The sequence below is a fragment of the Sphaerodactylus townsendi genome, linkage group LG07, assembly GCF_021028975.2.
Source record: "Sphaerodactylus townsendi isolate TG3544 linkage group LG07, MPM_Stown_v2.3, whole genome shotgun sequence".
Lineage (NCBI taxonomy): Eukaryota > Metazoa > Chordata > Lepidosauria > Squamata > Sphaerodactylidae > Sphaerodactylus > Sphaerodactylus townsendi.
In genome coordinates, this window is record NC_059431.1 from 15,571,780 (window position 1) to 15,585,661 (window position 13,882).

General features: G+C 47.6%; 1 protein-coding gene across 1 annotated transcript in view; it reads right to left on the reverse strand.

Annotated features, from left to right (window-relative positions):
* MBD2 (methyl-CpG binding domain protein 2) overlaps positions 1-13,882 on the reverse strand; it is a 59,977-nt gene that overhangs the window by 5,320 nt on the left and 40,775 nt on the right. Inside the window, exons 4-5 of the mRNA XM_048504589.1 lie at positions 7,341-7,431; positions 4,320-4,497 (exon numbers count right to left, since the gene is read on the reverse strand). Of these exons, the coding sequence (XP_048360546.1) occupies positions 4,320-4,497; positions 7,341-7,431 (269 nt within the window). The remainder of the gene's footprint in view (positions 1-4,319; positions 4,498-7,340; positions 7,432-13,882) is intronic.

The following is a 13,882-nucleotide window of genomic DNA, read 5'->3' on the forward strand; positions in this document are numbered from 1 at the left end:
AGGCCTGGTCGAAGGGGAAGAGCGCATCATGCGATGAAGTTGTTCTGGGACTGCATCGGTTCAGGCTGCACATGGGGGGGGGGGGAGGAGTTGTGGCATTTCTCAGGGGTTTGTTTCCCCTCCTCATGAAGCCTTCTGGATGACTTTGGACTAGTCACAGTTAAGAACATAAGAACTAGACTGCTGGATCATACCAGAGTCCATCTAGTCCAGCACTCTGCTACTCGCAGTGGCCCACCAGCTGCCTTTGGGAGCTCACAGGCAGGAGGTGAAAGCAATGGCCTTCTGCGGCTGCTGCACCTGAGCACCTGGTCTGCTAAGGCATTTGCAATCTGAGATCAAGGAGGATCAAGATTGGTAGCCAGAGATCGACTTCTCCTCCATAAATCTGTCCAAGCCCCTTTTAAAGCTATCCAGGTGAGTGGCCATCACCACCTCCTGTGGCAGCAGATTCCAAACACCAATCACACGTTGTGTGAAGAAGTGCTTCCTTTTATTAGTCCTAATTCTTCTCTCAGAACTCTCAACCCCCCCTTACCTCACAAGGTGTCTATTGTGGGGAGAGGAAGGGAAAGAAGTTTGGAAGCCACCTTGAGTTTTTTCAACAGGAGAGACAGACAGGGTAGAAATACAAACTCCTCTTCTAATAAGGCATTGAATTTACTCTCACGGGCATGTTAAAAAAAAAACGTGACTTTAGAAATGTTGAGAAACCTAGGCAGGAATTAGAGTGCAATCCCTGGTTAGGGTTATCTGCGGCTGTGCCCAGTCTGGACTGGAGATTATTGTGCAAATTGGGGTCAAGGAACATCTGGCAAGCCAGCCGGTGAGATGCGAGAGCACAGCTGGAAGTCGGGATGCCTGCATTCCCTCTGTGCCTCTGAAACATTTCGCTACACAAAAGGAAGCAACTTTGCCAACCCGGTAGAGCAAGAGACGGAAAATACTTCCAAAGAGAGTTGAAGAATGGTCCATAGAGACAAGATTGCTGTATTTCTTTCACCTACACACTTCAGGTTGAGATGGGTGTGAAGCGGCCCCATCCTGCCGATCAAACCTCCAAACTATTGGACCAGAACTATAAGGGAACAAGCCAGGGTACCCTGGTACCTGAGCAGCAGTGGCGTAGGAGGTTAAAAGCTCGTGTATCTAATCTGGAGGAACCGGGTTTGATTCCCAGCTCTGCCGCCTGAGCTGTGGAGGCTTATCTGGGGAATTCAGATTAGCCTGTACACTCCCACACGCCAGCTCAGTGACCTTGGGCTAGTCACAGCTTCTCGGAGCTCTCTCAGCCCCACCTACCTCGCAGGGTGTTTGTTGTGAGGGGGGAAGGGCAAGGAGATTGTAAGTCCCTTTGAGTCTCCTGCAGGAGAGAAAGAGGGGATATAAAGCCAAACTCTTCTTCTTCTACTACTACCTTCTTCACCCTTCTGTCTCCAACGTGAGCCAAGGAACTTGTTCATGAAGCAAACCTATGCTGCATAAAGATCAATATCGTTTACTCAGACAGGTAGTGGCTCTTCAGGATCTTGGGATAGAAGCCTTTCACATCACCAACTGCCCGGTCCTTTTAATTGCAGGTGCTGGGGATTGAACCCAGGACCTTCGACTTGCAAAGAAGAGCCTCTTCCATTGAGCGACAGCCCTCCCCTCCTCATGCAAAAGCATATTATGTGTATGACAGTCACAAGGTCAGTCCATGATTCATTCACCCAGCCACACTCACTTTGGCAAGTCTGGGAAAGCCCTCGGCCTGGGGAGTATAGCAGGCCCGTTCCACACTATCAAAATAAAACTTTTTGAGGCAGGAAATAAAATGTTTCCTCCAAAGAGTCCTGCACAGTTTTTAGCCCAAAACGTTTTATTTTCGGACTCGAGGGCACTTTCCTCCACCACCACCCAACAGAGTGATGTCGGACCAGTCTCTGAGTAGCATCGTGGAGCTTCTCCAAGCAAAGAGGAGCAGCAGTGGCGTAGGAGGTTAAGAGCTCGTGTATCTAATCTGGAGGAACCGGGTGATTCCCAGCCCTGCCGCCTGAGCTGTGGAGGCTTATCTGGGGAATTCAGATTGGCCTGTACACTCCCACAAACGGCAGCTGGGTGACCTTGGGCTAGTCACAGCTCTTCTGAGCTCTCTCAGCCCCACCCACCTCACAGGGTGTTTGTTGTGAGGGGGGAAGGGCAAGGAGATTGTAAGCCCCTTTGAGTCTCCTGCAGGAGAGAAAGGGGGGGATATAAATCCAAACTCCTCCTCCTCCTCCTCCTCCTCCTCCTCCTCCTCCTCTTCTTCCTCTTCTTCTTCTTCTTCTTCTTCTTCTTCTTCTTCTTCTTCTTCAATGGAGGTCATCTCTGGCATACATTGTCCCTCCTCTGGGGAGAATTGCCAGCAAAGCAAAGAGCTGCTTTGATCTCCCCTCAGCTGTGTGGGGCTTCTTTTCAGTCCTGCTATAACATAATCTGCAGATTCTCCGAAAGCCACTAAAAGGACAAGGCACCATTTTCCCAGCTGATGCTCAGATATAGATGGTCCATTCACTGAAAACTGCCTTCTCTTGTATGTCCCGGCCCTCATAACAAACGGGCTCGACGACCCTGAACTGTTTATTTATTTACTGTATTTTTATTTCCTGCCCATCGCTAAAGTCCCTGGGTGGGGTGTCATCATAAAACACCATAAAAATACCATCATAAAAACTACAATAAAAAAATTAGAGCAGTGAAATCATGAAGAGGGTCCAATCATCATTCCTATATAAAAAATATTTTCGGAGTACCCCATTGCGTGCCATATGTGGTTTTGTGCTTAGAGGCTGGTTTGCACCTTTCAATAACTAGGGCATAGCTAATTACCTTTAAGTTCTGGGGAAATCTATGTGTGTATTTTTTTGACTGAGCCCAGTAGCCTACTCTATAGAGCCTGACCAGATCTTCAAGTTTCTGACTGGTAGAGGATAATTAGTGGCAAACTTACCACGCTTGGTCTATCACTGGAGGCCCTTGCTATGCTCTAGAGTCGAGAAATATTAAGGGAAATTAAAACAAGACCCTTTGGTCAAGAACAATAACTTTTCCTGAGCCAAGAAAGAACTACATGCTCCCCTTTACACTTTGGTATTATTCCCGTTGTTGGCAAGATGGCTATGTATTCATTGCAGCTATCCATTCCTAAGCATCAATGGGCCCTTACCAGAGCCAGACATAATGTGTTTTCTCCAGCTTCAATACAGAGTTGGTTTGGCAATATCCCTTCTTCAGACAGAGTGTGTCCATACTGTCCAACACTTATTGAATCACTGGAGCATATACTGTGCATCTGTCCAAAATACAAGCTTTTCAGGGATCCCTTACTAAAAAGGGACTGTACGCAACTGCTCTCCTCAAGCTAGTGTTATAAAACTACTGAATAGTAATGATCCTATGGTGTTAGGGAAAACAGCCCAGTTTTTATTGCAGGTTCTACTTGTAGAGGAAGAAGAAGAGTTGGATTTATATCCCCCCTTTCTCTCCTGTAAGAAGACTCAAAGGGGCTGACAATCTCCTTTCCCTTCCCCCCTCACAACAAACAACCTGCGAGGTGGGTGGGGCTGAGAGAGCTCCGAAGAACTGTGACTAGCCCAAGATCACCCAGCTGGCATGTATTGGAGAGCACAGGTTAATCTAGTTCCCCAGATAAGCCTCCACAGCTCAAGTGGCAGAGCGGGAAATCAAACCCAGTTCTCCAGATGAGAGTGCACTTGCTCTTAACCACTAAGCCACTGCTATAAGAGATGTATAGTCTTTCTGACTTGATTTGTCCGGGATTTTTTTCTCCCTGCTATGGTTTTTTCTGGAATTTATGCCTAATAAAAGTTTTGTTGATTGAAATCATGAAGAATGAAATGGAAAACCAGTTTTGGCAGCCCTCTGAGAGCACCTGAGCATAAAAGGCAGGAAGGATCCAATGAGAACAAGTGCCCTTTGCCCACTTACCTTAAGCCCCGCGCTACTCTCCTCAAGTAGCACGGGGTCCCGGGGCACTCCCCACTACAGGGGCGGCGACAACGCAGTCGCCCCGACGCTGCCGCTCTCGCGCCCCCTCAGCGCGCGGCATCCCTGGAGCTCCTCGAAACGGCGCCTTCTGATGACCCCGCACACAGCGCGGGGTCGTGGGGACGCCCGGGCGCGCGCCAGAGATGCCGCGCGCTGAGAGTAGCGTGCAGCAAAGGGCAGCAAAGGTAAGTGGGGAAACGCCCAAGGTATGACTAAATTTTTTAAAAATCCTGCTCCATCCTAAAGAAGGGGCAATTACAAGCCCCCCGATCACTGAGAAAGAGACTTACCGAATGTCCTCATCCGTAACTATGAAAGCTTTGCAGAGCGGTTGGGACGTATTAAGCCAGACGGCCGGATTCTTTTCGACAGCAGCAGAAAGCTGTCCTGTGATGGGGGCGGAGCTGGTGTGTAAGGCGCTGGCAACGGCCGACAAGAGCGTGTCGTCGTTATTTCCTGGGCCGACTCCTAAAATGGGAACACGACACTTGCCTGTTAACAATCACATTGCCAGGACAGCTTGTTTGATTTCAGAGTCCAAAGACAGGAAGTTCCACCCCTAGCTTTCCTGACAGCCCTGACAATAAAGCGAGAGGAGACTTAGAGGAACTATTCGATTCGCCTTTCAGATGGCTCAGGCAAGTGAGCCAAGCCGCACAGTAAAATAGAAGGCAAAAGTCACGAGGCAAAGTTCTGTGGGGCTCTCTCGTCAGCCAGCAGTAGTCGAGAACAATGATTTCCAACTAAGGAAGGTCTTGTTAACTATTTGGCTGGGAGGATAAACAGGCAGGAAGCTCAGGATGGCTTACGTGGTGTCCTGCAAATATCCCTAAGAAATAGATTGCATCAAGGGATGTTACAAAAGCCACAGAGCAAATGTGGACTTTAGAAAAAAGGTATGTCTGGAATTCCATGCTGGAAACTCAGTTCCCAGATCTGTGCCGGTTCCATTTGGACTGCAAGATGAAGGGGCTTCGGTCATCCCAGCCGTTCTACTTTCTTAACTTGGAACCGCCACAGAGGGCCGCTGTTTGCCAAACTACAGAAACCTACATAAAGCTGTCATATACTAAATCAGTCCATTGGTCCATCAAAGCCAGTATTGTCCATTAAGACCAGCAGCAATTCTCCACCGTCTCGGGTGGAGATCTATCACATTGCCAGCTATCTGGCCCTATGGACTGGAGATGCCGGGCATTGAACCTAGGACAGTGGTGGCGAACCTATGGCACGGGTGCCAGAGGTGGCACTCAAAGCCCTCTCTGTGGACACTTACAGAGTGCCCCCCCCCCCCACATCTAGGCTGGCCTGGGTCACTGGGCTCGAATAATAGCATTAAACCTAAGACCTAGTTTTGGGGAAGTAGTGTAGGTAACCCTGTTAAGTGCTGTTAAACCCCACTGATTTTCATGCAAAGAACTAAACTGCAATCCTTTACCTGGAAGTAAGCTTGGTTGCTGGCAATGGGGCTTGCTTCTGAGTAAACCCTCCTAGGGTCGTGATTCACCCATTGGAAGAATTGCACAGTTGCTTCCAAGCAAAGCCACTAACTACCACCAAGCTTACTCCCGAGTAACGTATGCCTCGAAGCCAACCGTTTTTTCTAAACTAAAACCTCAGTATTCGGGTTACATTGCTGTGTTGGCACTTTGAGATAAATAAGTGGGTTTTGAGTTGCAATTTGGGCACTCGGTCTCAAAAAGGTTCGCCATCACTGACCTAGGATCTTGGCCATGCTCTACCAGTGAACCACAGTTTCTCTAATAGCAGATCTCTGGAGCAGTTTCAGGTTGGGAAAATGGTGTGGGAGGAACTGGCCAAAGCCCCCCTTCTGTGGGCACCTCCGTGCTTGAGGTTTATGTTCCCAGCTGCGAACTCCCAGGACCTATCTGTCCAATGTCCATGTGAAGAGGTGAATCTACGCTGAAAGCACGGCCAGCCCAAATGGAGCACTGAGCACAGAAGTGAACTTGGGTCTCCTGTCCCTAGTGCCCGTGGGTGCGCTTGTGCCCGCTGCAATCTTTTCATGTGCCTGGCAAGTATTGTTAGGAAGTGGGCGGGGTCAGTGTGCCCAGCAAGGCTTCTGAGTGGCTGTGCCGATTTTTAAAATGTTGCTTTGGCAGCCGCCGCCCCCACAGCACGAGGCTCTACACTGTGGCACTGAAGTTAAACTGTAGCAACCGTTTTGTTGCTGGCTCCGCCTCCTGTGGCAGCCATTTTGTGGCAGCCATTTTGTTGTTCTGCCCACCCTGGTGTGTCAGAATTCCAAATGTGCCTGCAGCCTCAAAAAGGTTGCTCTAGTCCAATACTGTAACCACGGCATGACATTGGATTAGATACCCCATCCCACCTAGAATAGATACCCCAACCCAGCCTCTTAAAGGCTGATTAAATGCCAGGCGATTAAATGCTGGATGAGGTGGACTATTTTATGAGGCTTTCCCCACTACAGAAGGGAGCTAAGGTCGACTCGGTTCCCTTCAGTGGAGGGCGATTCCAGGCTGTCCCCACAGCAACTGAGTTGACCCCCTGGAACCGAGCTAAGTGGGCGGGATCATCTTGGTGCCTGTTTCGCTCCTCGATCGTGATTGGCGCTTGCGTTACGGCGGAAAACGGGAGTGTTCTTTTTTTTTACAGTTTACAGTTACATGCGCTTTCTGCCTGCCACGACAAAAGCAGCTCGTGATTGGTTGAACGGATGAGGTGTCGTTTCGATGTTTCCCCACTTCGAAGCTTCGAAGCGGTATCGACCTTGTTCCGGCAGAAAAGTGTAGTTCATAACTGCGACAAGGATGTCGCAGTTCTGAGGAGGGGGGGAACTGAGACAAAACAATGTTGAGCTCAGTGGCAGTGGGGATTCACTGAGGTGAACTTAGGTAGAAACCAGTTCAACTCTGTCAGTGGGGAAAGCCCCTATATGTCCTAGCAATTTTACAGATTGGTTATCAAATGATCATTAAGCACATGAGAAATGCAGAGATGACTTGCAGACCCAAACTGGGCTGGTTCAAGATATTTCATCACCCCATACACAATGTCAGTCAAGTCTTAGTTGGTCTGGGTCCATTCCATACCTCACGGATTCAGCCTGGACCTAGCAAGCACCACTGCTGGTCCTCTTAGGAATGCCCACCTTCTCCTGATCCCCAAAGGGTGGGAGTGAAACGAGGCGTGGGTATCATTCACACATTTAGCTGCAAGTGGTCAAACGATCAGGATTCAAGCAACACACAGACAGGTCTGAAGAGGGCCCTGGTTCCAAAGCGACCTGTTTGTCAGAGTACATAAAACATCACTGAGGCAAAGAGTACCTTGAAGGCCTTTCGGCAGCTCCATGGATTTTATGATCTGTTCGCTCACATCTGATGCGCTTAGGCCTTGCAGCCGCTTTTCCCAGAATAGCTGAAAGATCGAAAGGCCTCGATTAATATCAAAACGGCACATTGTTGCAGGAAAGATAGAATATTTGTTTTTTCTATGAAGTTTTAAGTTTGTTTGTTTGTTTATTAAATTTATAGGCCGCCTCATCCCCAAAGGGCTCGAGGCAGCTCACAACATGGCTGTTTCCAACAGCAGATTAATACGACATAAAAGTTAACCCATTAAAACTCAGCAGCAATTAATAACAATAAATAAATTAAAACAACAAAATTGAATAAAACACAGACACACAGGCGCCCAATCTAAAGGCCAAAGAAAAAAAAGAAGGAAGGGGAGGAGATAGGCAGGGCCCAAGGTGGAATTAGGGTTGGCCGAAGCTCCCCTTCTGTGGGCTCATGCATGCTTGAGGTTTAAGTTTCCAGCTTCCAGAACTTATCTGTCCACAAAGTCCATGTGAAGAGCATGAATTTAATAATGTGAATCTACCCTGTAAGCACAGCTAGCCCAAGGGCAATGAAGGCCTGAGCACAGAACTGAACTTGGGTCTCCTGTCTCTAAGTCCATAGGTTCCCAGCATAGTGCCTGAGGGTCGTCACTGTAATATCTGCAATATTATTGGATCACAAGCAGGTGTACAGAAGATTCTGAGTAACATATGATCAGTGTGTTGTCAAAGGCTTTCACGGCCGGAATCACTAGGGTGTTATGGGTTTTCCGGGTTGTACGGTCATGTTCCAGGAGCATTTTGTCCTGACGTTTCACCTGCATCTGTGGCTGGCATCTTCGGAGGATCGTTGGCATCTTTGCCCTCTGAAGATGCCAGCCACAGATGCAGGCAAAACAACAGGGGAAAATGCTATTGGAACACGGCCATACAACCCAGAAAACCTACAACACCCTAATATATGCTTGGCACAGGATTAGAATTTATGCTTTGAAGTACCCAAGGGGAAAGGGACAGAAAGAGCTGCTCTTTCTCAATGGTAATTCTTACTGGAGTTCTTGGACAAGGGACGTTTTCAGTGAACAGCTCTGGTTTCTTTGGGTTTGATCAGTGAGCTGAGCCCATTTATTTTAAAAAAACTCACTGAGAACTGAATGTGTGTGTGGTATACTTCCTGTGTGATTAAGTTCAGTTCTCGTAGGTGGAGCTCGTAGTTTCAGTTCCCCGTGCTTGCATGCTAGCTGATGGTTGTGAGAGTTGCTCCTCTTGTCAATAAAAGGCTGTTGCAAGTTTAATCTCTTACAACCATGTCGGATGTGCAATTGGAAACGACTGCGCGCTGTCTCCTGCTTCAATGACAGAGGGGACTGATCAGTGAGTCAGAGAGCTCAAGACACTTTTATCTATGGTAGATTCTTATCTGGAGAATCGGGTTTGATTCTCCACTTCTTCACCTGAGTGGCGGAGGTTTATCTGGTGAACCATGTTTCTGCACTCCTACATTCCTGCTGGGTGACCTTTGGCTAGTCACAGTTCTTCAGAACTCTCTCAGCCCCACCTACCTCACAAGGTGTCTGTTGTGGGGAGAGGAAGGGAAAGGAGCTTTTAAGCCACCTTGAGTCTCCTTACAAGAGAGAAAAGGTGGGGCATACATCCAAACTCTTCTTCTTCAACCTCTTCTACTGCTCTGACATTATCCCTTTGATCCTTTGGACCATTCTTCCTGCTTCTCTTCCCCACACCGGCATTCTCGCACACGCTCCTCCATCTTGCAACATGCGTGCAGAGAGATGAACACAGCATCTCTCACCATTCAGCTAGCTAGATTAGAATACAGAACCCCTCTCTCCACTTTTATACCCAGAATAGAGTTCGCTAATGAAGACTTCTCTAATTAGTTTGAAACTGTGAATGGGTTCCAGGCTTCTTTTGTTTTCAGTTCACACCCATGCCTGGAGGAGAAAATTCCTCCACATCACAGCATAGAAGAACTTCACGGAACCCTAAAGGTTTAAAAAAAAAAAAGAACCACCAATGTTATCGTTTTTTGAAAGATGCGGGATAAGGGAAATCTCGCTGAGGGGGTCCAAGTTAGACCCGGAAGCCACAAGGAAGTCGTGGCCAAACTGGGATGTTTCACCTCTTTATCCCAGGATATATTGGCCATGGGGAAACGCCATGTACAGGGCCCAAGAAGCATAGAGAGCTAACCCTGCTTCATGAAAAAAATGGAACTCTTTGATCATTGCCCTGATTTTCCTCTCATTGTCTTTCAGAAAAGGTAGCTCAGCCTCACTCTATGGACATGCCAAAGATAGAATGACTTTGGACTCTGACCAGCTGATCTGCCTAGTGCCGTGGTGGCGAACCTTTGGCACTCCAGATGTTATGGACTACAATTCCCATCAGCCCCTGCCAGCATGGCCAATTGGTCCATTGTGGTCCATAACATCTGGAGTGCCAAAGGTTCGCCACCAATGGCCTAGTGTATTAAAATATAATGCTACTGACATTTATGGACTCACTATTTTGATTTTTTTTAAAGAACCCTGATCTCTCTGACATGGGTCTCCCCACCAGCATCCAGACATACCAATGAAATCTGACAGAAATACTGCCATTGAAATGAACACCTGTTTTTACAACAAGAAGAAGAAGATGAGGAAGAGGAAGAGGAAGAGGAGGAGTTTAGATTTATACCTCACTTTTCTCTCCTGTAAGGAGACTCAAGGTGGCTTACAAGCTCCTTTCCCTTCCTCACCCTACTACAGATACCTTGTGAGGTAGGTGAGGCTGAGAGAGTTCTGAGAGAACTGTGACTAGCCCAAGGTCACCCAGCAGGGATGTAGGGATGCGGAAACACATTTGGTTCACCAGATAAGCCTCTGCCGCTTGGGCAGGGGGAGTGGGGAATCAAACCCAGTTCTCCAGATTAGAGTCCACCTGCTCTTAACCACTACACTTAATTGCATGTAGTGTCAACAAAGAAGCCAAACACAGAACCAGCAGGACCAACAATGGACAAAAAGAAAAGGTCCCCAGAACCACAAAATCCAAAAAGAGAAAAGGGGATATCCTTACACCCCTAGCATTATGAGTCCTGGAAGACACCCCCAGCTGACCTCATAAAGATTCACAAGCCAAGAGAACTACAACATCTAATCAAATCATCCTGCACTATGTTCCTTCTTTCAGAGTTAAACCACCCCCAACGTAGCGGCTCCTTGTGAAAAACAAATGTGCTATCCCCCAGCAGTTTGTTACGAGATGACAGTAAATTTTTCACATTATTTAAGCTGAATTTAATGGAATCTAAATGGCCCGGGTGCTTTCGTTCGCATCGTTACGGAGAGGGCCTGGTCAATGGCCCTCCTGTCTGAGCTGGTTTTAAATCAATTTAGGTTACAATTATGTCAGCCAAGTTGGGCGATCCTTGAAGAACATGCTTGGGTTGATGATGTGATGGATGAGCTTTGCCCATCACGTAATTGCTTAATTTCAGTGCTTCCCACACAGGCCATTAATATTTTGATGTCCAATTAAGATTAATTTTCAGACAGGATATCATGACAGTGACCACTTGGGTCATGCAGCTCCATGCGCTGATTACACATATTGGAGAACAACTCAATTATTTAACGCCTGCTTTCCTTTCATCAGTTCCAACTCTCGATGGTAGATTCCATTAGCATGTCGTTGGGGTTGGTATCCTAGAATGCCAGCCAGCAACAGCGCTGCATTTGTATGGTTCATGAAGAAGAAGAAGAAGAAGAAGAAGAAGAAGAAGAAGAAGAAGAAGAAGAAGAAGAAGAAGAAGAAGAAGAAGAAGAAGAAGAAGAAGAAGAAGAAGAAGAAGAAGAAGAAGAAGAAGAAGAAGAAGAAGAAGAAGAAGAAGAAGAAGAAGAAGGAGGAGGAGGAGGAGGAGGAGGAGGAGCAGGAGCAGGAGCAGGAGCAGGAGCAGGAGCAGGAGCAGGAGCAGGAGCAGGAGCAGGAGGAGCAGGAGGAGGAGGAGCAGGAGGAATTTGGATTTATATCCCCCTTTCTCTCTTGAAAGGATACTCAAAGGGGCTTACAGGCTCCTTCCCTTCCCCACCCCCACAACAAACAGCCTGTGAGATAGGTAGGGCTAACAGCTCCGAAGAACTGTGACTAGCCCGAGGTCACCCAGCTGGCATGTGTTGGAGTGCACAAGCTAATCTGGTTCACCAGATTAGCTTCCACAGCTCAAGTGTCAGAGCGGGGAATCAAACCCAGTTCTCCAGATCAGAGTGCACCTATCTTAACCACTACACGACACATGGAGACTTCTCCAAAGGTTCCTTGTGAACCATTGTAAGGTACACAGTATGGTGGAGTCACCTGGGTTTAAAAAAATAGCAAAGGGTTTTTTAAAAAGCGTTTGGGCTAGTTCAGATATTTCGATCTATGGCAACATCAATCAATCAATCTTTGTTACGGTCATAGACCAGCACACACCAGCGTAAGTTAAATAAAATATAACTCAAAGGACAAAATGTTTTTATTATAAATATATATCTAAAAGAATTTACTAATAATAAGAAATTGGAAACCCAAAAACTTATGGAAACATAAAACAATAGCATAAAAGCATGTATTACAAGGGAACAAAAACATAAAACCAATTTTTATAAACTATAAAAAGCTATAAAAGGGGCGATAGGCATAGGGGAGTAATGAACTTGGTAAAGGAAAGGCTATAGCTATCAGAACGCTAAACCTGCTTTATAATAGGGACCATCCTTCGTTGACATCTTTCTCAAAGCTGAGAGTACTAGACTAGGGGTCTGCAACCTGCGGCTCTCCAGATGTTCATGGACTGCAATTCCCATCAGCCAATTGGCCATGCCGGCAGGGGCAGATGGGGATTGTAGTCCATGAACATCTGGAGAGCCACAGGTTGGACATCAGTCTGATAATAGTGTATACAAGCGAAGGAGAGACATGCACAGCATATGTGCAAATGGTTGGCCCAGGTCGATTCCGCACTTGGGTTATCAACCTAAGTTCAAGCTGTGTTCGACCTAAGTGCTCCGCGCAACCACTGGGATCGACATGGTTTTGTACCAGCTTCACGCCATGTAACGGTCAAATTTCCGACTCCAGTTGGGAACTACTACTTTTTCAGGGAACCACGCTCGAGATCTCAGCTTCCGGACTTCCAGTAGAAGTCGCGTGGAATCTCTGGTGCCAGGAGTCCCCCGATTCCAGCCGGTGGCTTCTGAGTGTTTCTGAGACATGCGTACAGCTGGCCAATCAAAAAATGCCACTTTCGTCCCTCCATTCCGGTGGCAGTTTTTTTTATAACGTGTGTGGGGATAGATGGAACATCGCCGTAGAACTGTAGCCAATCTGAACGGAGCGGCAAAGAGGCACAGGATGATTCCGCCCTCCGAGCTGGGATCAAGCTGGTTGCAGTGGGGAACAACAATGGCTTCGACCTAGGTCAGTACCCTTCTCAGGGAACTGGGTCGAACCTATTTTACTCCTGTGCAGAATCGCCCACAGTCACCAAATACACATGAACACATGAAGTTGGCTTACAGGGAATCAGATCGCTGTTCCATCAAGCTCAGTACTGTTCGTTCAGTCCAGCAGTGGCTCTCCAGGGTTTTTAGCAGAGCTTTTTCACTTCACCTCTCACCTATTCCATTTAACTGGAGATACCCGGGATTGAACCTGGGACCTTGTACATGCCAAGCAGATGGTCTACCACTGAGCCACGGTCCCTCAACACGTCATGTATGTGGCGTATGCCTTCCGAGCCTGCCAGGGTGGTGTAGTGTTCAAGAGTGGTGGACTCTAATCTGAAGAACCAGGTTGGATTCCCCACTCCTTCACATGACCGGCACAGATTAATCTGGTGAACCAGGTTCAATTCCCCGCTCCTCCACATGAAGCCCGCTGGGTGGCCCTGGGCTGGTCACAGGTCTCTTTAAAGGCTCCCAGACCCACCTACTTTGCAAGGAGTCTGTTGTGGGAAGGGGAAGCGACAGCAAACGTATGCTACTTTGAGACTCCTCAAAGGCACTGAAAAGTGGGGTATAAAAACTAACTCTTCTTGTTGTTGTGAAAGATATAATTATGGGTTTGAATGTCTGAACCAAGCTCCACCTCTCGACCCAAAGCCTTCTATGCAAGGAGGGAAAGAGGACACTTACGGAACCCTGCAGGTCTTCACATTTCAATGTGTTAATAGTTTTTCTCTCGGCATCCTCTTTGTTAGTTTTCATGAAGAGCCAAGACTGGCCTCCCCAAGTAAACAGCCGCACTGCAGCTGCAGTAATAATGCCATGACGGTTCTAGAACCCTTAAGAAATCCACCTTGCGCCTCTCATGCCCAGGAGAAAACTGGAACGACCAGAGGAGGAGGAGGAGGAGCAGGAGGAGGAGGAGCAGGAGCAGGAGCAGGAGGAGCAGGAGGAGTCTGGATTTATACCCCCCCCCCTTTCTCTCCTGTAAGGAGACTTACAATCTCCTTTCCCTTCTCCCCGCTCCCAGAACAAACAC